Source organism: Triturus cristatus, chromosome 4_1 (genome assembly GCF_964204655.1).
Source record: "Triturus cristatus chromosome 4_1, aTriCri1.1, whole genome shotgun sequence".
Taxonomy (NCBI): domain Eukaryota; kingdom Metazoa; phylum Chordata; class Amphibia; order Caudata; family Salamandridae; genus Triturus; species Triturus cristatus.
In genome coordinates, this window is record NC_140585.1 from 977,748,597 (window position 1) to 977,775,467 (window position 26,871).

Here is a 26,871-nt window from a genome sequence, read left to right on the forward strand (position 1 = left end):
TGCCTAGTCAAGGAGTAGTCTCATGAAGGCCTATTGCCTCATTCAACCAAAGCTAAAGCACAAGGGAACAAGGGGTTTCATGTCTTGGACATCTGTCAAACCTTGACATGGGTGTTGGTACACACGTTCACCAAGCACCACTGCTGTGATAGTCCAGTCCACAGAGAGGCATTTTGGCTGTTCGGTCCTGCAGGACTTTGTGGTTTGATGCCAGTTTTCACACTCTCTACCTTTTGGGAAGTGCTGCTTTAGTATCTATTCGGAGTGTGAGAAATCTGCAGTTTGAAATATACATCAGCATAACAAGTTGTTCACCTTAGATAATGCTCTTCCTGGTGGATACTCTTAACAGCAGATTCCTAACCAGCTCTCCATTCTGTGAAGTAGCCATCATCACAATCTTAAAATGTCCCATGTTAGCTTTCAGCACACTGTTGTGTGCATTATTTTTGTGTATGTCAGTGTGAGTGTTTAGAAGAATATTACAGAACTGCTTGTGACCGCACGTGCTACATCACTCATGACATTTTCTTTGGGAGTTTTATATAGCGCAAACTAGACCCAAAGGCATCAGAGTGCTTTACATGAGCACCTGTTGAGTTACAGACAGACCCATTCATTTTTGTTAGGCATGGGGATATTAAGTGATTTGCCTAGCATCACAGGGTCTTGAGCTTCCCTTCCAAGACTCAAACCTGATTCCCCAGCTTCTAAGCCAACCGTCCTAACCGTTAGGCCACATCCTCTCCCCATGACTTATTAAATGACACCATTGATGACCTCACCCCATTAATACAGAGTAGGCGTATTCCTGGAAGGTCTAGCATGTTTCACTAGTGAGCCTCCAGTTGAGTGTATTGGAATACGCTAGCTCCTGTGTTCTGGTAAATCAGATGGTTTCATTGGATACTGCCACACCCTGAGAGTGATCTGACAAGTCTGGGTTCTTCAAGGTTTGCCCAACATTGGCCTCATTTTTGTTGATGGCAGTTGTTTTTATACATGTACTGATGAGTATAGAGAAAGGGAAGGTCCATCCTTCCTCTTTCTTGAATTGCAATTTAGAATCCTTCTCACACAAGAAAGTAGTAAAGAGCCCACGTAGTTCACTTGGGAGGTACGCAACAGAACAAATTTCACCTCAACCCATAGTAACGTCTGTGGCCCAAACTAGTATATGGATGATGTGGTCAAGTCAGTTTTTATTAGGTGCCCTCACAACAGACCATATAAATTGCACTTTCCCAGTTGTGCATCTGCCCTAACAATTTCTGGACTTCCTCTTGGAGGGTTGCTGTTGAATCTCTGTAAGTACAGTAGTAGTTTAACGCTTACGTGGTACCAGTAACCGCTCAACAACAATCCCTTTTACTGAATAAACCTACTTTACTCCCTACCACTGTCAACCAAATCCTCAGTCTGGAACAGAGAGCCCAGTGGAGGATCCTTAGACAACTAATGTGATCAGGGCTGGATTTATCCAAGGAGCTGCTTTGCCACTACTCCTAAATGTAGGAAATTGTCCAACTCTACAGTACTTCCAGGTAACCTAACACTTTCTTCTAAATGTGTTGAGCTATAATCTAAAAGCTATTGGCCAGCTTTCATTTTGCAGAGGTGACAGACTTTTGAGTGTTTTTCCATGCAAGTTTGTGGTGGCCACTCCCCAATATCCCCGTCATACTTTCTATGAACCACATCTTTGCGGTCTCACATGAAGACCTGGGTTTTCAGTGGTTTTCGGTTCCTCTCGGCGTGTGCTGTAGATCCCGGTGTCATTTAACTGATTTTTTTCTTTGACTTTCTTTGATGTTGCCTCCTTTTACTTCGTTGAACTGTGACTCGGAGCTCGAAATGCCTTCAAACCAAACTGGAAAAAGTTATTTGAAGATGACTGCCACGCATGGGGGCTTTGTAGCCATATTTCTTTTGTCACCAAATGGTGAACTCCACAAGGAAACCAAGGTAATGCATCAAGGGTCAACTGAATTGAGAGTAAATTGAGAAGATATTTGCAAGGTAACATATGCAGCAAGTGGATGGATTTGCTACATCACGGACTAAAATCCTAAGACAAATCTTTGCTTTAGAAGCTGACCATTATTTTTCTGGTTGATAAAGCCTAAACACCGGATTAGATAGAGTGGAAAGCGCAAACACTAAAGAGAATAGACTACTTTAATGAGCTGACGTAATGCTGGAATGTTATTGGCTAAGAAAGAGACAGACAACGGAACACTGTTGGTAAAGGTCAGTAATTTCTTCCACAACATGATTTGATTCCTTACAAATTGTTGTTCGGAAAAGCAGTCCAGTTTGTGCAACTTATTCTGTAAGATGTCATTGTAGGTGTCCAACATAGTTGACCATTTACTAGCTGTCTGTATATATAAATACTATATATATATCATAGATCGCCATCTGGTGTTGGGCCCGGAAGTTTGCACTTGTTTTTTTCCTGGTAAGTCTGTGGAAGTCATTGGATAGGTGACTCCTCCTTTGGACTGTAGTGTGCATAGTCATCGGCTCCATCCTCAGATTGTTTTGTTCCGCCATCAGGCTCGGATGTGTTTGTCGCGCTCCAGTTCGGAACTGGTACCGATTCCACTTTCGACGCGCAATCCTTTACCCTTTCGACGGTATTGTCTCGATCGCGAACCCCAATCGTCGCGAATTTCTCCAAATCGAAGTTCTCGATTCCAATCGTCGACGAAGGTCTTCGGACCTACCTGGGCCTTGGCTTCTGGCTCATGGAAAGGACGCCGTTCAAGAAGTGTCCTCAATGTGGGTCGAAGTTTCCCCACACCGATCTGCATGAGGTGTGCATCCTCTGCCTTTCACCAGAGCACAAGGCCAGAGACTGTCCAGCTTGTGCCTCTTTCCTCTCCAAGAAGACCATTCGGGACCGACGCGCTCGAATAACCATGGCTCGCTCGTCGACATCAATCCCAGACGACATCTTCCAAGAGGGCGTCGACGTGCTGGAGCAAGAGCGGGTCGAAGAAGGCTTAGTCAGCACCTCGGAAGCTTATGACTCCGACGTCGATGAGATCACTCCGGCGCAAAGGGTTGTAAGACCTCCAACCCCCTCCCTGCACTATTGAAAAAGGCTTCGGTCACACCTTCGCCTTCAGGCCCAGGTGCACACCGTAAGACTGCTTCCCATGCACCGCCCTCGGGCCCGGCAAAGAAGCCTACTAAGCCTTCGGGCAGCTTGGGCTCGAGTCAGCCTGCCCTCGGTACCGAAAACACAATCACTGGCACCGAAAAAGAAAATGCCCTCCTCCTCTGTGCCAACAGCTGCTTCCACATCCAAGCACCCGGCACCAAGACCCACAAGCACAGATTCGTCGACACCGAGAAAACATTCGGAGCTGAACAAAAAACCACTCCCGAAGGGTTCGGAGCCAAGGAAAGCCTCGGAACCGAAAAAGCAACAAGTTCCACAGGCCACAGAGACTGTAAAAACACAAGGTTCCAAACTAAAACACCGAACCACTATAGAGTCGGTGCCGAAGAAGCTTACGGAACCGTAACGCTCGGCACCGAAAGACCAACCTCCAGCAAAAGAACTGTTCACACCAGACCCTGCTCAAAAGATTAATACGGGATCCTAAAACTAGTGAATTGACTCTTTGTTCTGGGAAAAGACCACTAGATGCGCCTGCTCCGGCTGCAGGACTTTGCAACTTCTCCTCTAGAAGTCCCTTCTCCAACTCCTCCTCCTCCACCACCTCCTCCCCCACCACACCGTTCCCCAACACCATCTCCTACACCAGTAGACGATGATGACACCTTGGATGACATAGGCGAGGGTCCGGATGATGTGTCACAAGGGGATCCTAGTCCACCTTCTTCCCCAGACCCCTGGGATGATTATAACACGCCAGATGTCCCTAATGTTCCACAGGATGACATCTACCCCTCCAGGCATTCCCCCTCCAGAGGACACCATGGGCTTTAATCAGCTCGTCCACAGAGCTGCCCGTTACCACCGGGTTGACTTGCATACAGACCCCATAGAGCAGGATTTCCTAATGGATACATTTGACACCAATAAAAGGTCCACCTCCACACTACCTATGCTTAAAGGGGTTATTCAGCATGCACCTGAAGTCTTTAAAGATCCTGTTAGAGCTCGAGTTATTAACCCCAGGATCGAGAAAAAATATAAAGTTGCCCCTACTGACCCAGCTTACATTAAAGGCCCAGTACCCTTAGACTCCCTGGTAGTTTCCAGTAGTAGGAAAAGGGCCAATTCTCAGACATCAGGTGACGCTGCACCACCCGACAAGGAGTCTAAACTCTTGGGCGCCTCACAGGCGGCTAACATATGGCGCATCGCCAACACTCAGGCGTTGTTAGCCAGGTATGATAGGGCACATTATGATGAACTAGAGTCCATAATGCAGCACCTCCCAGATAAATACAAAAACCGGGCCAATGAGCTCATGCAGGAGGGTAAGCTCATCACCAACACCTCCATCCGTTGCGCTCTCGACGTGGCAGACACCATCTCCAGAGCAGTAAACACAAGTGTCCTTTTGCGTAGGCATGCCTGGCTACGCATCTTGGGTTTTTAACCTGAAGTTCAAAGTTCCATCCTCAACCAGCCATTTGATCAGGAGCACCTATTTGGCCCAAATGTAGATTCAACCCTTGAAAAGATGAAAAAGGATACAGACACAGCTAAATCAATGAGAGCCTTGCAATCGCAAGCTCCCAGACGTTCCTTTTGCCACTCACCTTACAAGGGCACCCCCAGAGGCTACTCCTCAGACAACCCCTCCACCTCTTACAAGGCTCCCGCCCAGTCTACGTTTACTAGAGGCTACCAGAGAGGAGGCTACAGAGGCAACAATAACAAAGGCAGAGGCAAGACCAACACCCGCTCTGCCTCCACCCCTACCCAATGACTCTCCTCCACTTCCCCCAGACCATTCCACTCCTTTCGGGGGAAGTCTACAACAGTTCCTGCCTGTCTGGACCAACATCACTACAGACAGGTGGGTGAGACAAATAGTTCAATCAGGTTACTGTCTAGAACTTACTTCTACCCCCCCCCCCCCCCCATACCACCCAAACAACGCCCAATGTCGTCAGAACACTTATCTCTGCTAAAGCAGGAGGTGATCTCCCTACTACAAAAGGGTGCAATAGAACCAGTTCCCCTGCACCAACAAAAAACGGGAGTTTACTCCCTGTATTTTCGCATACCAAAGAAGGACTGTTCTCTCAGGCCTATTCTAGACCTCAGACCTCTAAACCTGTACTTACAATCACACCACTTTCACATGGTTACACTCCAGCAGGTCCTTCCTCTTCTTTCACAAGGCGAATTCCCTGCTACTCTAGATCTCAAGGACGCTTATTTCCATATTTCCATTCACGCAGCTCACAGGAAATATCTAGATTTGACGTGGACTGCCAACACTATCAATTCAAAGTACTCTCTTTCGGAGTCACAACAGCACCACGGGTATTCACCAAGTGCCTAGCGGTAGTGGCGGCCCACTTAAGAAGACAACACATTCACGTCTTCCCATATCTGGACGACTGGCTCTTAAAAGCCAGCTCATACAGTCCAGTGTGTACATCACACTCGCACCACTATCCAACTACTCCACAACTTGGGATTCACAGTAAACTACGCAAAGTCTCATCTACAACCGTCCCACATACAACAATACCTCGGTGCCACAATAGACACCTCAAAAGCATTAGCCTATCCCAACCCGGCAAGGATAGCAAGCATGCAAGCTCTCATAACCAAATTTCAGCCTCAACACTCTCTCCCTGCTCGAGTGATCATGCAGCTAATAGGGATGAAGGCCTCTTGCATACTTATAGTACCTCATGTAAGACTCCAGATGCGTCCTCTCCAAGAGTGCTTAGTACGCCAATGGAACCAGGCTCAAGGTCCGCGAACAAATCTGGTGTTGGTAGACGGTCACACTCCTCGATCTCTGCAATGGTGTAACATCTAGAACCTTTCCAAAGGGCGACCGTTCCTAGAGCCAGTTTCACAGATAGTCATGACAGCGGACGCATCGCTCTCCGGCTGGGGAGCGCACCTATTACATCACACCATGCAAGGCAGGTGGACTCCTCAACAAAAGTTACCCCACATCAACCACCTGGAGCTACTGGCCATTTTCCTAGCCTTAAAGGCTTTCCAAAAACAAATGTCAGGCAAAGCTGTCTTAGTCCGCACAGACAACATGACAGCCATGTACTACATACAGAAACAAGGCGGACACACTCTGCAGCTTTCTCAACTGGCACAGAGCATATGGAGATGGGCTATACCCCAGAACATCTTTCGCCTAGCTCAACATGTCCCAGGAGTCCAAAACACCATAGCCGATCTGTTAAGCTGTCAAACGCAACAGATTCACGAGTGGGAACTTCATCCACAAGTCCTTCAGCCATTCTTCAAATGTGGGGGCAACCAGAAATAAACCTCTTCACCACGCACGAAAACGCCAAATGCCCAAGCTTCGCCGCCAGGTATCCACACCCATCGTCCGAAGGTAATGCGATATGGATGAATTGGTCAGGCAGATTTGCGTACGCCTTTCCACTGACTCTCATCCTAGTTGCTCCAACTTGGGCCAGACAACCGTGGTACACCACATTACTGGAACTGTCTGTAGTTCCCCACCAAAAACTACACCTCTCCCCACGCCTCCTAACCCAGAACCGTGGAGAGATCCAACACCCGGACCCAGCTCAGCTCAACCTTGTGATCTGCCTCCTGAGATCTTAGAATTCGGTTACCTTAACCTTCCCCCTGAATGCATGAACGCCATTAAAGAAGCTAGACGTCCCACCACTAGAGCCTGCTATGCAGCCAAGTGGAAGAGATTTGTAATATACTATCATAACAACATCAATCCCATAGACGTGTCTATCCAACACATCATAGGTTACCTACAACCTATGATGCAACTTAGCCTACACATCTAGTAGGCTGCACCTCGCTGCCATAGCAGCCTATTTACAAAATAGACAACACCTATCACTTTTCTGAGTGCCTGCCATCAAAGCATTTATATAAGGCCTCAAAAGGATAATTCCCCCCAGGTTACCACCCTCACCTGTGTGGATTTAAACATCGTTCTTACAAGACTAATGGGTCCTCCCTTAGAAACTGGAGCTCACATTTATGTAGAGGTTCAAACATGGAAAGTTGCTTTCCTAGTAGCTATAACTTCTCTTAGAAGAGTTAGTGAACTGCAAGCGCTAACTATTCAGGAACCTTTCCTACAAATCCATCACAATAAGGTTGTTCTCCGAACCAATCCAAAATTCCTCCCTAAAGTCATTTCTCCTTTCCACCTCAATCAGTCTGTAGAGTTGCCAGTGTTCTTCTCGTAGCCACAGACAGTCGCAGAAAGAGATCTTCATACCCTAGATGTCAAAAGAGCATTGCTTTATTACATTGAAAGGACACAACGTTTTCGTAAGACCAAACAACTTTTTGTGTCATTCTCACCACCACACAAAGGCAACCCCATATAAAAGTCTGGGATAGCTAGATGGATTGTTAAATGCATACAAATTTGCTATCACAGCGCAAAACATACTTTATCTGTTCCTCCTGAAGCCCACTCTACACAAAAGATAGGGGCTTCAATGGCAATTTTAGTGAACATTTCCTTAGATGACGTCTGCAAAGCAGCTACATGGTCTACACCGCACACATTCACAAAACAGTATTCTGTGGATGTGCAAACAAAACAGGCTAGTGTGTGCCAGGCTGTACTCAAAACACTATTTCAAACTACTGCAACAGGTACTGGTGGCCGCTGCTAGGCATGGGTACTGCCACACAATCTATGCTAAGTGTGTGATCTGCAGCTCGTATGCCTCGAACGGAAAATGCTACTTACCAGTATGCATCTGTTCTTGGCATGTAGAGCTGCAGATCCACACACGCCTCCCCGGCTACCTTTATCTGTTTCAGTACTATCTTATTTAGATACAGCATACATGGACATCTTTATGTCTCTTACTAAACTCCATCATTTCCCTGCTGGCGAAAAAAAACCTAAGGATGGAGCCGATGCCCATGAGCACTATAGTCCAAAGGAGGAGTCGCCTATCCTGTGACTTTCAAAGACTTTCCAGGACAAAAACAAGTGCAAACATCCGCGCCCAACACCAGATAGCGATCTATGCTAAGTGTGAATCTGCAGCTCTACATGCCAAGAACAGATGCATCCTGGTAAGTAGCATTTTCCATATATCATTAGGAGTATTAGTAAGCATCTGTTGGTTCTTCAGTAAAAAGTAATTTTGCCAAACTTTTATTTTGCTCTAGGAGACTATGGAAGTGCTATTGAGACTCTGGTAACAGCTATTTCACTAATAAAACAGTCCAAAGTATCTGCTGATGATCGTTGTAAAGTACTTATTAGCTCCCTACAGGACTGCCTTCATGGAATCGAATCCAAGTCGTACGGTTCTGGATCAAGGTAATGCATCTTTCCTATAACATTGGGCCTTTAATGCCCCATTTCCCCTCTACATAGTGGTACTTGTGTTGCCACATTGATAGTTTAAACACTGCACTTCAGTAGTTGCACTGATACTGAATAGTGAAGTTCTTGTTGTATTTAATATATGTTTGATATAATTTGCAACAACTGTATGAACGGACCATAAATTGTCATAACATTCAGATAGGTAGGCAACAGTCAGTGTACGAAGTGAATCAGAGGAACATTGCTCCTTTGCTGTCTTTGTTCCCTCTGCAAATGCAGCACCAACTATTGCAATACAAACCTATTTGTGGCACAATGTTTTTTTTACAGCACCATACATTTACATTTTTGATACAGCTTTACAATATTTCCCTGGTCGGTGCTCTCTTTAAAAAGGTAACAGTTTCTGAAAAACTATACTATATAGCTTTTCTTTTCAACTGGAAGGCTGAACATACCTTGTCAGGCACTGCTGACTGATTTCACTGTATTTTTAGATGACCTTCACTTGTTTAAACTGTGCCCATCCCTTTCTTTAATGCCTCCTTAAAATTGCATTTCAGAGTACTTTTCAGTCTCCCAAAGTTGATATCCTTTCAAAATTAGTTCATGTTATGCAGTTGCAATTATTCTGCTTCTTACCAGTATTACCGGACAGTTGTGGTTGTGTTTTTATAGCTTGAATTCCCAGACATGAAGGCTGCTTCTTCAAATGGGTAGAATAAATGGAGTTCTTATTTCGAAATGATTTCCAAAATGTTAACCAATAAATAGGGAAGAATTCCCTCTTTACATTCATGCACACAACTAGAAGGAAATAAAAAAAAAAAACTAATACTGAAATTATTTTCTCGTTTCAGATTTGTGGGAATGGTAAAAATTTTCAAGAATTTATTTAAAAAAAAAACCAAACTATAATACTGTTGTTTAAATCAGATGATTCAGAACCCATAAAGTGGGTCATACTTGTTTGACTTTCTTCTCACTCCATTGGGAGGAGTTTCTTGTTTCTATATCACACACCAGTTTAGGTAGACCAACACTGATCCATACAACAATGTTATATAGGACTTGTAAAAGGATCACCCCAAATTGAGGCTCCGTTACTACTTTTATTACTTGTACTGTGGGAAAAAGAACTGTTAATATGCATCTGTACCCTGATTCTCGGAAACAGCCTGTAAAACCTATTGTTCTTACAGAATCATTTCTGCAGATGTTAATTCTTTATGAAATTACCACCTTCACAATACATCCTTCTCGGGTATTTTGCGAAGAACATACCAGTTAAGCGCCGTCTTTGCTAGACACTTAAATATTGCCTTAGGGCTTGATTTCATACCTTTCAGTTCTACCTTATCAAAAGCTACGAATCACTTTCCATATGGTTCACAGCTCCCCCCTCCCCCCCAATCGCCCTTAAATTCTTTGTCTTGAATGCCCCCATGTCTCTGCTGCATTAAAAGAAGTAGTTACTCTCCTGGTTACAAACAAAAAAAGGTTTCCTCTACCCAGCTTTTCAGGTGAACTTTTTTCTATTGCTTTTTCCTCAGTTGGAGTCCTACTTCTTGAACTGTGTTACCCAGCAGATATGTTACTTAATTGAAACCAGCAATGCTGTAGATCATGCCTAGTCCAGTTTTGATCCTGGTCACATCACAGAGGCAGTATTAGCTGCTGCCTTTGATCTTAGTCTGGCAGCTGCCTACAGCATTGTCACTGCACTTTTACAACCATTATATTTTTTATGTCATTTAATACAGTCTGCCACAGCCTGCTGCTTGATACTGTAGGACAAATCTGCCTCGGCGAAATTTGTAATGAACTGGTTCAGGTATTTCTCCAATATGGTATTTTGCATCGATTCAACATGTTTGAATCATCCTAGTCACCGTGCTTGGAATCCCCTTGTGTAGATATAATTTGAGCAGTACAGTGGTAAACGTACACAACACTAGCAGACTCCAATCATTATAAGCTATCTAAAATTCAGCAAATCAGAGCAAAGGACAGTCTTCACCTCTCTCCACACGTTGTGTGAAGAGTCTTCCTTGAGCTGCGCGCAGTCCGATAAATGGATATATTCTTTCTCAACATTTCTGAATGGAATTGACATAGTCTCATCGGTTTACTAACCTAATACATCAGGCCATGCTTGAGTTATCCTAAAAAGGTATGTTCAAAGCATGTGTGCTGGAGATACACCTTCTTTGCATACTCCTTGCCATGTAGTGTTTGGTCCGGATGTTTGCAAGTTTTTCTTTGAAGAAGTCTTACCAGTCACGAAGTAAGGTGACTCTTCTTTTCGGTGATAGTGCGCATGAACATCGACTCTATTGTTAGATCGTTTTTTTCCGCCATCAGGTTCGGACGTGTATTGCTGCTCTCCGGTTCGAACCCGTTCTCCGGGTTCTCCTCGTGCTCAATCAACTCTACCCTCGACAGTATTGTTCTCGAACGACTCCGCACAGACATGACAGCCATGTACTATATTTAAAAAAAGGGGGCGGAAACATTCTCTCCAGCTGTCACACCTCTCAGACCATCTGGGGGCAATTCCTCACAAAATTCATCTTCTGGCAGAACACCTTCCAGGAGTCAACAATCAAATCGCCAACCTCAGCAGAAGGAGGCAGCAAATACACGGGTGGGAACTTCATCCCCAAGTTCTCCGTCCATACTTTCAACTGTGGGGATTCCCACAAATCTATCTATTTGCCACAGTGGACAACGTAAAATGCCCAAACTAAGCCTCCAGGTTCCCACAACCTCGCTACAAAGGCAATGCCGTATGGAAAAATTGGTCAGATATTTGCCTACGCTTTTCCGGCTCTCCCACTCCTTACGTTTCTGGTTCGAAAGCTCAGGTAAGCATCGCACACACTGATTTTGGTAGCTCCCACATGGGCCCGTTAACCTTGGTACACCACACTTTTGAAACTCTTGGTAGTTCCGCATCAAAAGCTGTACCTTATTTCCAGCCTTCTCACTCGGAAACTTGGAGAAATCAGACACCCAAACCCCAAGGAACTCAACTTCGTGATTTGGCTCCTGATGTCCTAGAGTTTGAATACTTAAATCTTCCTCCAGGCTGTATGACTATTCTAAAAGAAGCAAGAAAGCCCACTACCAGAGCTTGTTATGCAGCAAAACTGAAACGATTTATTTCCTGTCATAACAGTATTAATCCTCTGGATGCTTTTGTTCAAAACATTGTTTGTTACCTTAGTCACATACAGCAAACTAATTTGCTTACACATCTAGTCGATTGCACCTTGCAGCAGTAGCTGCATATTTGCAAATCAAACAGCATTTATCTTCGTTCAAAGTCCCTCTAATTAAAGCCTTTATGGAAGACTTAAAAAGAGTAATACCACCTAGAATACCTCTAGTACCGGTATGGAATCTCAACATTGTACTTACAAGACTCGTGGGTCCACCCTTTGAGCCGTTACACAATTGTACAGTTCCTTTCATGGAATGTGTCCTTCTTCATTGCAATCACTTCATTAAGAAGAGTTGATGAGCTTCAGGCATTAACCTTAAAAGAACCCTTCTTTCAGCTTCATAAAATAGGGTAGTTCTTCATCCCTAATGTAGTTTCTGTTATTCATCTTAACCAATCAGTTGAGTTACCTGTGTTCTTCCCTCAACCCGATTCTGTAGCAGAAAGAGCTCTTCACACACTTGATGTCAAAAGAGCGTTCTTATATTGTATCGAAAGGACAAAAGATTTTCGTAAAAGAAAGCAACTGTTTGTTGCATTTGCTCCACCTCACAAAGGCAATCCTATCATTAAATCTGGTATTTCAAGATGGATTGTTAAATGCATTCAAACTTGTTATGCAAAAGCTAAAAGAACTTTATCTCGGGGTCTGAAACCATGCATATCCTGGGACGAGGTGCTAAGCCTCCTCCCTCGGGATGGGCAGGGTCCACGAAGGGGAAGCTTCAATGGCTTGCCGCCTTTGTGAGCTACCCTAGGCCTTTGCTCCTTCCAGCAACTGGCCCCCACCGGTTCTAACACCCACTTTGGGCTGGAAAATCGGCGGGAAAACCAAGTGAGGAAGGGAGGTGTGCCCACCTTTGCCAACCCCACCCCTCAGGTGGGGGAGGCGAGGTGAAGCACAACCCTAAGTCCCCACCATCTTGCAGATGAGGAGACCCAGCCAACCAGAGTGAGGCATTTGGTCCCAACATTTGCTTACCTTTAACACACCTAAATATAGTATTTAGGAGAAATCCTGACCCTTGCCTCCTCAGACAAGAATAGATGAGAATGAGGACCAAAGAACCCATGCTGAACTAAGAAGAGGACGACGCCCACTGACTTGGCCCCTGCCCTACCGGCCTGTCCCCACCTCAAACCTGCTCCAATGAAATCCCAGTGTGTCCTGCAGCCAGCAACCTCAAGAACCCGAAGGACCTGTCCTGCTTTCCAAACCAAAAACTTTGACTCCTGTGAGCACCGGATGTGCTCACCCATAGACTCTGGCGCCTGATGCATACGGCCCAAGCTCGACTGGCCCAACACCACAAGGAGGTCTCCCCGGTGATCCTGACCTTAGATTTGGTGTTCTCTGACAAGCCTCGAATCTCCAAGCGATGCCTGCAGTCTTTCTGGAGGACCCCCATGACCGGAGCTGGTAAGGAACCCCGCCTCCTAAAGACACCCTTGGACCCGAAGTCCTATGGCCTTGAGTGCCCTAACCGACGGTGTCCCAGCATCCACCAGGTATCCCAACTTACCTCCAACCGGTGGTCACCTCCAGAAGATCTTCGACCCCGAGCCTTCTCTGTTGCAACCGGAGAATCTCCATTAAAAACAGTGCACCTGACGTCAAAACAGCACCCTGCTGCCCCTGTGCCGCTTCAGGTGTACTTAAGGTGCTAACTCGAATCCCCCTTTGCCCAGGGCCTTTCACCTGGAGCTTTGCTCCCACAACCTCGTGGTCTGCTCGTGAGCAGCCACCAACTGCAGGCCCCCTATCCCCCATTGGATAACATTGTGTCTCAGCACACTGCATTTGGTCGCCCTAGTGCCGCTGAGTGTGCTTTAAGAGTGCATCTTTGACACTGGGAGAACCATTGTTCTAACCATAGAATACCAACTCCCACAACCAAGTACCTCACTGTTAACCGATAACCACATGTTCGAGGCATGTGAGCTGTAGATCACATGCTTTGCATACTCCTGCCATCTAGTGTTGGGTCCGGATGTTTGCAAGTTGTTTTTCTTCAAAGAAGTCTTTCCAGTCACGAGGTAAGTGGTGACTCCTTTTGATGATAATGCACATGGGCATCGACTCCATTGTCCAAAAGAGTTCGGGAGTGAATTGTTGCGCTCCGGTTCAACACTTTTTCTCCAGTTTCCCTCGGTGCACAAGACACTCACCCTCGACGGTATTGTTTTCAATCGCGTAATCCCATTCTCCGCGTATCGTATTTACTCAAATCCCTCTTTCAATCTGATAGCTCGTGGAAGGCCGTCAAGCCTACCTGTGTCGGTCCGCCTCGCAGTAGATGGAACGGACTCCATTTAAATAATGCCCTTGGTGCCATGTGAAGTTTACGCGCACCAACTCACATAAACTGTGCAACTTGTGCTTGTCTCCGGAGCACACCAAACAGGACTGTGACATATGTAAGGCTTTCCGATCGAAGAAAACGCTTTGCGACCGATGGGCTCGACGTCGCAACATACAGAGCCAACACAACTTCCATTCCGGACCTCTTAGGAGAATACTCTGAACAAGAGGCCGGAGACACCATAGAGCCGAGGAGTAACAAGACCCGATCTCCATCTCAGACTACAGCTCCAAGGGGGGCGAAGACATCCCACAAGGGCAGCGTACTGCAAGTACAAATCATCCCTTGTCCCAAAGTCCACCTCAGTCCAAGAAGAAGGCTCTGGTCCTACCCCCGTCTCCAGGCCATGGTTGGCACCGAGAACATGTTTCCGACGCCTGTGAGAAAGTTGCTCTGTATATACTGTTCCCAAATAGGTACAGGGTGTACAGAGTCCACAGTCCCCAGAGGTTTGGCAGACGCTAAAGTTAGATATAACCTTACTCTCTAAAGTGCTAGCTTGGTCGAGCAGTAAGGCAGTATCAGAGGACAGTGTAAAGCATTTGTTGCACACTCAGCCAGCAAATGGTCTTACACACTCAATAACTGAACTCTAGGCCAATGGTTTATATACAAAAAATATATGCTTGTTTTATTTTAGAACCAACAATAGGTATTAAAATATACTTTCTCAGAACGAGATGCTTTAAATAAATACTTTTGCAATATGCAATAGACTTTTGTAGAAAGTTACAAGTGGTTGCAATAGGCAACACAATTCTAAACACAATAATGCATTGAGTTCAATGGAAGTTTAAAGTTATTTGCCACAAATTAATTTTAGGATTACTTTTGGAATTCTAGGCCTGGATCCTAGATTCAGTCCTGGGTCAGTACTTGGAATCAAGTGATAAAAGTCGACTTAATTACTGTGATGATTTTTAGACCATATTTTGCTATTTTAAAAGTTGACACTTAGAAAATATTTCATAGAAAACAGTCAATGATTCCCTATGGCAGAAAATTCAAGTTGCAGGTATAGTATGTTCTCGTTACTTTTGTAATCCAGTACGGGGTACCTAGACTCAGTACTGGGACCTTTATCCAAAACAGGTAAGCAATTACGTTTTCAGAAGTTATGATTTTTAAAGAATATTTAAAGTTTGCAGAAATTGACTGAAGAAATTTCACAGAAAAACAGTCAATGATTTCCTATGGGAGAAAATTGGGTTACTAGTAAGTCCAGTTGTAAGTATTTTTCAGAGTCAGTGCTGGACAAAAGATCCAGCCCTGGGAGCTCACCTAAGAGCAGGTGAGTATTTTCGTTTTTGTTACTCGGCTGATTTTTGGTGAATTTTTTAAGATTTGAAAAGTCCACACTTAGAAGAATTTTCAGGAAAAAGCCAGTCAATGTTACCCTATGAAGAAAATTGAGTTATCGGTTTAAAGGTAAGTACTCGACTGGCAGAGTTGAGGTTCTGGGCATAGACTCAGGGGTCCCCCAAGGTCAGGTAGGTACAGTTGGTTCACCCTCAGCGGCACTAGGGCGGTCGGGTGCAGGGAGAGTTAGGCCCAATGTTATCCTATGAGGGATAGGGGGGGCCTTGGTTGGTGGCTGCTGACTAGCAGGCCACGTGGCTGTGGGGGCTGGGCTCCTGGTCACTTACTCAGGGCAAGTGGGGAAGTAGATAGGTGTAGAGGTTGCACTGCCAGGGCCATTCTGGCGGCTGGGTGCAGGGTGCCTTTGAGCCTTCGGGCGCTCAATTGATTTCAATGGGAAATCTCCGGTTTAGAAAAAGACTGCAAGCTCGGGGACGAAGATTCCTCAGGTGCCACCACCACTTCGATAGGTAAGTTAGGTAGTTGGAGGATAGGTAGGTACCCCAGGATTGGGCACAGGGGGCCGTGGGGCGCCAGGTGCAGGGGTGCCTTTTGGTGTCAGGAAATCTTACCCTCTGTTGATCGCGGTAGGGGGGGCACCTTGTTCTGAGGCTGCAGGCTTCTTCAGGAGTGTCGAGGGAGGTCCTTGGGTGCCGGACTCGGGGTCACAGTCGCCGTGGGGTCGTCCTCGTGGTCTTTGTTCACTCCGGCACAGGCCAGGCTTGGCTGGTGCAGAGTGTGCTGGGTTCGCGGTTCCGGGCTGCTGCCAGGGATTAGAAATAGGTTTTGAGTAGAGCCTCTACTCATGGGAGTCCCAGGGGTTTAGAGTCAAAAGGTAGCCAGGTCCTCTGAGGTTTGCGAGGTTGCTGGCCACAAGAGATGCCGGGTTGGAGCAGGTTCGAGGGTCGACAGGCTGGTAGGGCTGTGGCCAAAGCAGTTTGTGTCTTCCTCTTCTTAGCAGCTGCAGGGCAGGTCTTCTTTCTTCTAGCTCTTCTTCGGATTTTGGAATCTGGAATCTGGGGAAGGAAGGTTCAGGGTGCCCCTAAATACTAGATTTAGGGCCATTACAGGTAGGTGAAGGGCAGGGACCAATGGGTCCCTGTCCTGGGGTGGGTACACCCCCTATCCTGCCTCTCTCCTGTGGGAGGGGGGCAGTAGCCTAGTCCTGATTGGGTAGGGCTTCCCATCTTCAATATGGCGAGAGCCTGGGGATGTGCTTCACCTCGCCTCCCCCACCTGAGGGGTGGGGTTGCAGGCTAGCACATCCCCTGTTCTTATTTGGGGTTTCCGGCCAAGCTTCCCGCCAGAGTGGGGGGTTGCAGTGGCCTGGGGAAGCTCACGGAGGCGGCATGCCTTTGAAGCTTCCCCCTGCCCATCCTGGGGGAGGAGATTTAGCACCTCGCCCAGGATGTGCATTGTTGCAGGCCCAGGAGAGCAGGGGCCCTCCTACCCAGGGGGTCCAGCAACATGTCTGCTGTGTGGCAGCCTAGGCAGCCTCAGAACAGACGTGGATTGTGGGTTAGGTTTCAGGGGGCCTCTCTAAGATGCCCTCTGTGGTGCTTGGTACATTAAATCCCACACTGGCATCAGTGTGGATTTAATGTGCTGAGCAGTTTGATACCAAACTTCTCAGGCTTCAGTGCTGCCATTATGGGGCTGTGGAGTTCGTGTTTGACAAGCTCCCAGCATCATGTACTCTTAAATGGCAGCACTGCACTTACAGGGCCCAGGAATGGACCTGGGTACTGTAGGGGCACAGGGCTCCTGCCTCTGTGCCCACGCCACTGGCATAGGGCACCCAGCTAGAGGGGTGGCTGATGTATGCCAGGGCAGTGTAGGTTGTGGGCATGGCACACAGGATGTGTGCCATGTCGACTCTCTGTTTTGTCTTGTACCCAGACACTCAGCCTGCCAGGGCAGCGTGTGGGTGTTAGGGTACAGGGCCTCTAAGGGTGGCACAATAAGTGCTGCAACCCTTAGAGGCCTTCCCCGGTCACAAGGCCCTGGGTACCTAGGGTACCATTTACCAGGGGCTGACGTGTGGCCAGAGTTTGCCAATTTGGTTTTGAGGTTTTTGTTTAGGGAAGGAACATAGGCCCTGGGCACCTGATAGGCAGGAGTCCAGGGCACACTCAGTCAAAGTACATTCAGCATTTCAGCAAAAAGTGGGGGCATACCATGCAACAAAGATGGTACTTTCTCACAACGCCCGTCCTCCAGCTCAGTACCGAAACATACCCAAAAGCCTTCCGGCACCGAACGGAGCCGGTTGAAGATGGGCACCGAGGGGAAACCTTCAGAATCGAAGTCAAAGACGGGCTCCGCCCCATCCCCATCGAAGCCGAAAAGGTCTTCAGATCCGAAATCCACGGCATCCAAAGCCCCGACAGCCAAAACACCGCCACCAAAACAAACGGATGTGCCAATTCCATAAAAAGAGCAACATTTCGATGCTCCGCCTCCAAACCGGATCTGAAACATCCGGAGCTATATATCCACTCAATTACTGGACATATTACCACAAAGGTGACATTAAAGTGCAAACCTGAGACGGAAGAAGTCTACCACATTCCTTTAAAAAGGAAAAATGGCTGTACTAATCCTTCTCCACCTCCTCTTCCATCACCTCCTGTGAGAAAGTGCCCTCTTTCTGAATGGCAGTCCCCACTTTATGCTGAACTGCTGATGTGCTTTGACTGGGTGTGCCCTGGGCTCCTGCTAATCAGGTAGCCAGGGCCTATATTCTTTCTCTGCATTGAAACCAAAACCCAATTTGTATCTCTGGCCACAGGTCAGCTCCTGGTAAATGTTACCACAGGTACCCAGGGCACTATGACCAGGGAAGACCTAAAGGCTGCAGCACTTATTGTGCCACCCTTAGAGGCCCTGTACCAACACACACACACACACACACACACACACTCTCACACACACTCACACTCACACTCACACTCACACTCTCACACACACTCTCACACACACTCTCACACACACTCTCACACACACTCTCACACACACTCTCACACACACTCTCTCACATACACACTGCCTTTGCAGGCTGCGTGTCTTGGTGCAGAATAAAGTGAAGTCGACATGGCACACATCCCTGTATACCATGCCTATAACCCACTCCCCTGGCATAGATCAGTCACCCCTCTAGCTGGGTGCACTATACCAGTGGTAAGGATACAGGTGCATGAGCCCTGTACCCCTACAGTGTCTAAGTCCATTCTTAGACATTGTAAGTAAAGTGCTGCCATTAAGAGTATATGGTCCTGGGTGTTTGTCATTACGAACTCCACAGCATCATAATGGCTACATTGAAAACTGAGAAGTTTGGTATCAAACTTCTTAGCACATTAAACCCACACTGATGCCAGTTTGACATTTAATGAAAAATGAACACAGAGGGCATCTTGAAGATGCCCCCTGAAAAATGACGTACCACTAGTGTGCAGGCTGAGTGGGCTGCTTTCAGCTGCGACCACCAGGTATGTTTCTGGACCCCTGGGTCGAGAGCCTGTTGCTCTCGAGGCCTGAAACAATGCACATCCTGGGACAAGGTGCCAAGCCTCCTCCCCCAGGATGAGCAGGGTTCACTAAGGGGAAACGTCAAAGGCTTGTCACCTTTGCAAGCTTCCCCAGGTCACTTGCTGCTTTCAGCAACTGGTTCTGACCCCCCCACTTTGGGCGGGAGAACTGTCGGGAAAAACAAGTGAGGAAGAGAGGTGTGCCCACCTCTGCCAACTCCGCCCCTTAGGTAGAGGAGGCGAGGTGAAGCACAACTCTGTCCCCGCATCTTGCAGACCAGGGAAAGGCTTATGCCCTCTTCCCACTGAAGGGTGGCATAATAGGGGGTGTACCCACCCCAGGGAAGGGACCCATTGGTCCCAACCTTTTTGCCTACCTGTAATGCCCCTAAATCTAGTATTTAGGGGCACCCCTGAACCTTGCTTCCTCAGACAAGAACCTGCAACAAGAAAAGAAGGACCCAACAGCCATGCCAAAGCTAATGAGGAAGACACCCACTGACTTGGCCCCAGCCCTATCGGCCTGTCACCACTTTAAACCTGCTCCTGCAAAATCCCGATGTGTCCTGCAGCCAGCAACCTAGAAAACCTTGGAGGACCTGCCTACCTTCAACCATAAAGACTCTGAACAAATCCGGTGTTCACGGGCGACAAACGACAGACTCCAGTTCGGCAAGGATCCGCGGGTCTGCACCCGACGCCCATGGCCAGAGTTCGAGTGGCACAACAACCAAGAGGAGGTCCTCCCAGCGATCCTGACCCGAGATCCGCCAACCCCTGACATACCTCATGCCTCCAGCTGACGCCTGCAGCCTCAAACACGTAGGTCCCCCCAACAGTGACCAGGAGCTGGTAAGATTATCTGACCCTAAAAGGCACCCATGCACCAGACGCCCCACAGCCTTGGGTGGCCCAACCAACAGTGCCTAATCAACCCCCAGGATCCCAACTTACCTCTCCAAGTGGTGCTTGCACCCAGAAGACCTTCGTCCCTGTGACTGCAGTGCTTTTGCAAACCAGAGACTCCCCAATGAAAACTACAGGGCTTCCGATGCCAAAACAACACTCTGAACCCGGCTGCCCCAGTGCAGCTGAGGATGCATCTTTAGTGCTGGCCTAAACCCCCATTTGCCCTGAGCGTAAGTCCTTGAGCTTTGCTCCCAAAACCCAGTGGCCTGCTCGTTGGCAGCCTCCAACCAGAGGCCCCCTTATCCCCCACTGGATAACATTGGGCCTTAGCACTCTGCACCTGGCCGCCCTAGTGCTGCTGAGGGAATAACAAGAGTGCATCCTCGACCCTGGGGGACCCCTGAGTCTAACCCCAGAACACCAACTCCCACAACAAAGTTCTTACCTTAAAACTAATAACTCAATTTTTCTCCATAGGATAACATTGACTGTTTTTCTATGAAAAGTTTAAGTGGAGTTGGAAAACCTAAAGAAATTCTTTAAAATTGTTCTATCCAACAAACCGCTTTTACTTACCTGTTTACAGGAAATGACCCAGTGCAATGTCCAGGCATACTGCACTGTGTAAGAAAATTGATCTCAAAAGTAACTTACCTGTAATTTTACTAAAATTCCTATACAACGTATATGTACTGTACCCTGAAAAACATTGCATTATCAATAACACTATTGTGATCAAATCAAAGTACATTTACCATTGCAAATCAAACCGTTACAACTGTATATTTACTGCAAAGTATTTATCACTTACCTGTGCCAGGCTTCCTTGGTTCTAGGAAATAGAATAACTAAAATATTTTTATACAAAAACAATTGGCCTGAAGTTCAGTCTTTGAGTTTGTGAATTCATTTGCTGAACGAGTGTGTACAACAAATGCTTAACACTGTCCTCTGATAAAGCCTTACTGCTCGACCACACTACTACAAGCAGAGAGTGAGGTAATATCTACTTTGACTTGCCTACCTTTTGGGTTCCACTGGACTCTGTGCACACTATACCTCACTTTGGTATAGTGTATACAGAGCCAGCTTCCTACACCTCCTGCTCCTCAGTTTCAACCCTTACTAATTTCACCTGAGCACTCACCAACACATTCACCAGAAGATCAGGATGATGGGGACAATGAGCCAATACCCACAAACCCCTGGACAGATTACCACACCAATTTCCCCACAGGGAATGATCCTGATATGTACCCTACCGCGCCTCTCCACCGCGCCTCTCCACCGCACGACAGTGTAGAATACATAGAACTGTTGGGTAGAGCTGCTAACTACCATGGGGTTCAGCTGTATTAGGAATCCCTAGAAGAGGGTTTGCTTTATGAGACACTTAGTAGTACCCAAAAGTCAACGCAGACACTCCCCATGCTCACAGGTATGATCAGGCACAACAGACGATATTTTTAATAGTTCGAGGCATGTGGGCTGCTGAATTCATATCTGTGCATAGATCGCCGCCTAGTGTTGGGTCCGGATGTTTGCACGTTGTTGTCCTGGAAGAGTCTTCGAAGTACTCCTCCCCTGGACTACAGTGCGCATGGGCATCCTCTCCATCCTCAGATTGTTTTTTTCCGCCATTGGGTTCGGATGTGCTATCTTAGCTCAAGTTAGGAAAAACTTTGTCGAGGCCAAAAGGCCTTTAGTTCGCGTCGGTACTGTTTTCTCGATCGGTTTCGATACTACCTTTGTTAGTTTACTAACTTTCAGTACCGACTTTTTCGCATCTTACCTGCCCATCGACGACATCGACGATGGAATCAAGGACACCATTCAAGAGGTGTCCGGTATGCAATGCGAAATATCCCCACATCGACGTCCATCCGGTGTGCAACAAATGCCTTTCGCCGGATCACGACGAATCTACATGCATGGCCTGTGCCCGGTTCCGTTCCAAGAAGACTCTACGGAATCGACGAGCGGCGAGACTCGAAGCGCAGCACGCGGCACCGGCAGACATCTTCAACGAGACCGAAGATGTCGAAGAATTGGAGATCCTACCCTCCAGTCCCGTTTCCGAACACGACTCCGGATCGGACGACGTCGACGAATCACTCTTTCGCAGAGATGAAGACGACACCGAGGTAGGAGACTACGATGAGGCCTTAGGGGCCGAAGAGAGTAGCTCCAATGACGAGTAAGGCCTACCCGTTCAGACCGAAGAAAGCCCAGTGCCACAGTCTATGGCTCCGGTCGAGGGATCGCCTTCGGGCCTTACCCGAGACCTATCCCGCAGTTCTTCGGCCCCGCCCTCGGACATTCAGCGGCAGCCATTATTACCTAAACCGGCTGGTTTCCCTTCTACCAAACCGAAACCGAAAGCTGCACCGGTTCAATTGAAACCGAAACCAAAAGTGGCGCTGGTCGGATCGAGGCCTTCCACGCCTTTGACGCCAGCGAAACGCGTCGGCACCGACCGCACCAAGCGAGACTTTGGTGCCGAACTTGAAGCGGCCGACGTCGGAGTCGACATACGGAAAAAGGCCTTCGGTGCCAACAAACCTGCTCGGCTCCCGGCGCCGACGCCATCGACTCCGACACCAAAGGTCACACTGCCTGCTGCGTCTCATATCGCTTCCACGGCAACACCAAAGCCTCATGCATCGAAGACGTCGACTGCCATTCCCGCCCCTCGACTCGATGACCCACCGGCGCCGAAAAAGTCCACGGCCGCCTCTACACACTTGGTCGGCGCTAAAGCCTCAAGGGCGCTCCAAGTGCGACCCGTTGCAGCACAAAGCAGCAAAACCAAAACAGTCCTCCAGGACACGTCGGGCTCCGGCCTAATAAAAGCTCCAGCAGCCTCTTCGGCGCCAGCCAACATTACTTTGGCCTGGATGTATGATAGTACATCGCACACCGTTTCAACGCGTGCTTTTACCACGCGGTTCCCACATCGCAAAGACTGTAACATCGCAAGTTTTCCCAACGCACGGCGTTTCAACGCCAATGCTGTTTACCCAATTGCGAAATCCATTAGATCGCACACTGAAATATCGCTCGCCGTTACAACGCGTATTTTGGTGCCGCTGGCTCCAACACCGTCAGATATGCTCTGAGGTGTGTGTGTCATACAGCGTTTGGGAGCTAACGAGTGATATGACCCTGCAGTGGAAAACAAGTTTGGTTTTCCTCTGTGCTGTGATGTAACTGCAGTGAATAACAGTGATTAGAAAAACCTGTTGATAATAGTGGACGGGAATGGAGCCCTTACATATAGTATTTCTTCTCAGTAGGAGGGGAAGCTCACAGTCAGGCATTTGTTGTAAGTGCTTAATTGGTGAACCAGTGAAACAAAGGTTCTATCTATCGAATTATGACTGAAATCTTTACTGACCGTATGGTATTTGCCGACTCTGGTGCTGGAACAATTTAACGCTAAGTAGACTTCATTTGGGTCTGGATTGAGCAAAACACATGTCATGGGTCCCCAAGTAATCACTGTATTCCCACAGAGGCTAATTTGCATGTTTGTCTGTAAACAAGTTCTGTCATCTTTATAAAGCGTTTTATTTAGGGTCATTTTTACACTATAAATTGGTACACTGTCCTTAATTTGAGTGTGATTGGCAGTGTTGCCCACCTCTATTTCATTTTTAAAAGCATCAGATATTTACGGAGAGCAAGAAAAGGAGGTGTGCTCAAACTCCACCCGCCCGAAGCTACACCCCTGTATTCGTCGCGCCAACATTCAGTTGCACCAGCTGCACACTTCTAAGAAGAGCTTTGAGCACCAGCACTCATCCTTTTGCAAGTTAAGGATTGCTGGTAGGGCATCAGCAGCTGCAGGTGTGTCTTCTGGAACATGAACGTTGTCTACATGGATGTCACAGATTTTTACCAGCTTTAGGAGGATTGGCAGTGCCTCGCTGTCTGGGGGGTGGGGGGGAACTATTGTGGCTATCTTTAGATGAGCTTTTTGTTGGTGAAGTTAAACCAGTCCTAAGTGCACCTGTTGTCAACACACCGCACACACATATAATATAAAGATGAGTTTGAAAGGAAAGGATTACATACATTTTCCAGATCCCATCATGGTTCGTGCTACTCGACACGTCCACACGTCAGTTCCCGCCCAGGGGCCGACAGTCTGAAGGACCGCAGCAGCGAATACTTACTACTTCGGCAAGCCTTGCTCTAAAAGTCACAAAGAGTTTCATAATCTGTGTCTTCTGTGCGTCAACCAGAAGGAGCGGTAGTATTGATGTTTGTGGGTCGTGTGTTTTCGGCGAGTAGCACATGTCACAGTGCTGTCTGTGGCGGCATGGCTCACTCCTGGGTGGGATAGCATGCATGTTTGGGTCTTTGCTGACTATTATCTGGTGTTGAAACTTGGCTATTGAACATTCTGCCGTCTTTCCTACTTATTTGCCCTTGCCAATCTTGATTCCTGTTTTCTCAGTCATTGAAGAATGAAAGGCCAGGTCAGCCCCTTCATGATTCAAGATTGTGGCATACATCTTACAAACAAATCTGTGCAAAAATGCATTAGCCCACTGAGCTGTCTTTTGCCCGCACTCTCCCCAGTCTTCCACAGGGGGAAGGGATTGCACCAAGTCCAAAGTCTCTCGCCCGATCACTCCGACATCCTTGTCTGTTGTCAGAAATGAAACCATGGTTACACAAAACACGACAGTCGTCACGGCAAGAGCGAGCTTGGATGTTTGGAAATGCCATTCAAGTCAATCGGTCCCCTCGCGTTTGCTGTGCTGCTGATGGGTGCACACCACACGGTCCCTACAGCTGTCATTTCGACTTTGCAATGTTTCTATTTACCGTTTTGAGCCCGTTAAGGGTTTATCTCGAATCAGGATGCCTTCCCCAAATATTTGAAAAGTTTCTGCAGGCAAAGTCCTCCGCAGCTTGGGAAAACAATCCGCCTGCGATTACATCAAATTCATAAGCTAAATCTTGACAAGCCGACAAATGCATTTATCTAATTACCGACTCCTCGCCTTGCTTGCGATTTAAATGCTCGCGATGTAAATGTGCATGCGCATTACTAGCATGCGATCTAAAAGCATGCGGTGTCAAGCCTCCTGCGATGTGAAAGCCGCGTTGCGATGGCAGCGCGTGAAAACAGAGTCGTTGTAATGGGTGTTTCCCCTTTGGCCTGCCTCCATACACGGGTCACCCACACCACAATTACACCTGCTGAGACGTCTCCGTCACATTTCATCGACGCCAACACCGGCAGGATGGTTATCCACGAACGGAGGATAACTTCGGAGCCACCTTTGGACCCTTTCCGGATCCCACTAAAAAGAAAGCTGCCTGTGGACTCAGAACCTGTCCTTTGCGAATCTTTCAACTCGCCCTACCAGGATCCACAATCATTCTCTCCCACACACTCCTACACGGATGCGTTGGAGGACTACATGGGTGACCAAGTCCCCTACCACGGAGACATAGACCCTGATGACCAACAGAACCCTGATCAAACTTGGGGCGACCCTGTAGACCCGGGTGCACCTCTTGACGCACAGGACCCACAACTCTATGGGGCGAAAACATCTCCCACAAAGGACACTGCAGCGTTCAACGCTCTTATTGAACGTGCTGCGAATAATCATGGAGTGCAGCTTCACTCTGACACAGTCGAGGACGACTTTCTTATAGACACCTTCGCATCCTCAGAAAGGCATATAAAAACTCTGCCCATGTTGAAAGGAGTCCTCAAACCAGCCAAGGGCATCTTCAAAGAACCCACCAGGGCACGGGTGTTAAACCCCAGGATCGATAAGAAATACAGATCGGCGCCTGGGGACCCTACTTACATCCGAGGCCAATTACCACTAGACTCCATTGTCGTAGCGAATGCTCGCAAGAGGGCACACTCGCAAACGACAGGTGACGCTCCTCCCCCGGACAAAGAGTCCAAGGCGTTAGAGACCTCTGGCAAGCGAGTTGCCGCCCAGGCTGCCAACATATGGCGCATAGCCAACACTCAAGCACTCCTCGCTCGCTACGATAGAGCGCACTATGACACATTGGAGCAACTACTCCAACATCTCCCTGACCCGTTCAAAGAAGGTGCAGAAATTCTTATCAGAGAGGGACAGCTACTCACAAATGCTTCCATCAAGTGTGCACTAGATGCTGCAGACACGGCTGCCAGGGCCATAAACACAAGCGTCATGCTGCGACGACATGCCTGGTTGCGAATCTCCGGATTCAAACCTGAGGTGCAAAATAATATACTCAACCAACCTGTCAACCCCGACTATTTATTCGGGCCGGAGGTTGACACCGCCCTTGAGAAAATAAAAAAAGGACACGGACACTGCAAAGTCCATGGGGGCTCTCCAGACTCAGTCCTTTCGGAGCAGCTCCTTTCGTCGCCCCGGAAATAGAGGAGCAGGTAGAGGACAGGGGTCACAGCAGACATACAACAAGGGCAATACCCAAACCACCTACGATAAAAACACCCGGGGTGGATATCGTGGCTCCAGTACAAAGGGCAGAGGACGCGGCTACGGCAACACCAGGTCCTCCCCCAAGAACAAGCAGTGACGCCCTCTCCCTTCCTCCCGACCACATAACACCTGTCGGGGGAAGGCTACAAAGGTTCCTGTCCACGTGGAACTCCATCATCACGGACAGGTGGGTCAAAGATATTGTCAAATACGGTTACTGTCTAGAGCTAACCTCCACTCCACCCACAATACCTCCAAGAAACCGTCCTATGTCCTCAGAGCACTTAACGCTCTTACAGCAAGAGGTGCAAAGTATGCTTCTAAAAGGCGCTATAGAGGTCGTACCCGTCCACGAGCAGGGTACGGGAGTGTACTCCCTCTACTTTTTAATACCGAAAAAGGACGGGTCACTCAGACCTATACTAGACCTAAGACCCCTGAACCGGTACATTCTTTCCGAGCACTTTCACATGCTCACTCTCCAGCAAGTCCTTCCGCTTCTCAAGCAGGGAGACTTCC

General features: G+C 47.7%; 1 protein-coding gene across 4 annotated transcripts in view; it reads left to right on the plus strand.

Annotated features, from left to right (window-relative positions):
• Positions 1 to 26,871, plus strand: part of CPSF6 (cleavage and polyadenylation specific factor 6) — a 389,871-nt gene that overhangs the window by 287,540 nt on the left and 75,460 nt on the right. For all 4 annotated transcript variants that reach the window (XM_085653879.1, XM_085653881.1, XM_085653878.1 and 1 more), the window contains one exon: positions 8,327 to 8,480. In XM_085653879.1, the coding sequence (XP_085510005.1) occupies positions 8,327 to 8,480 (154 nt within the window). The remainder of the gene's footprint in view (positions 1 to 8,326; positions 8,481 to 26,871) is intronic.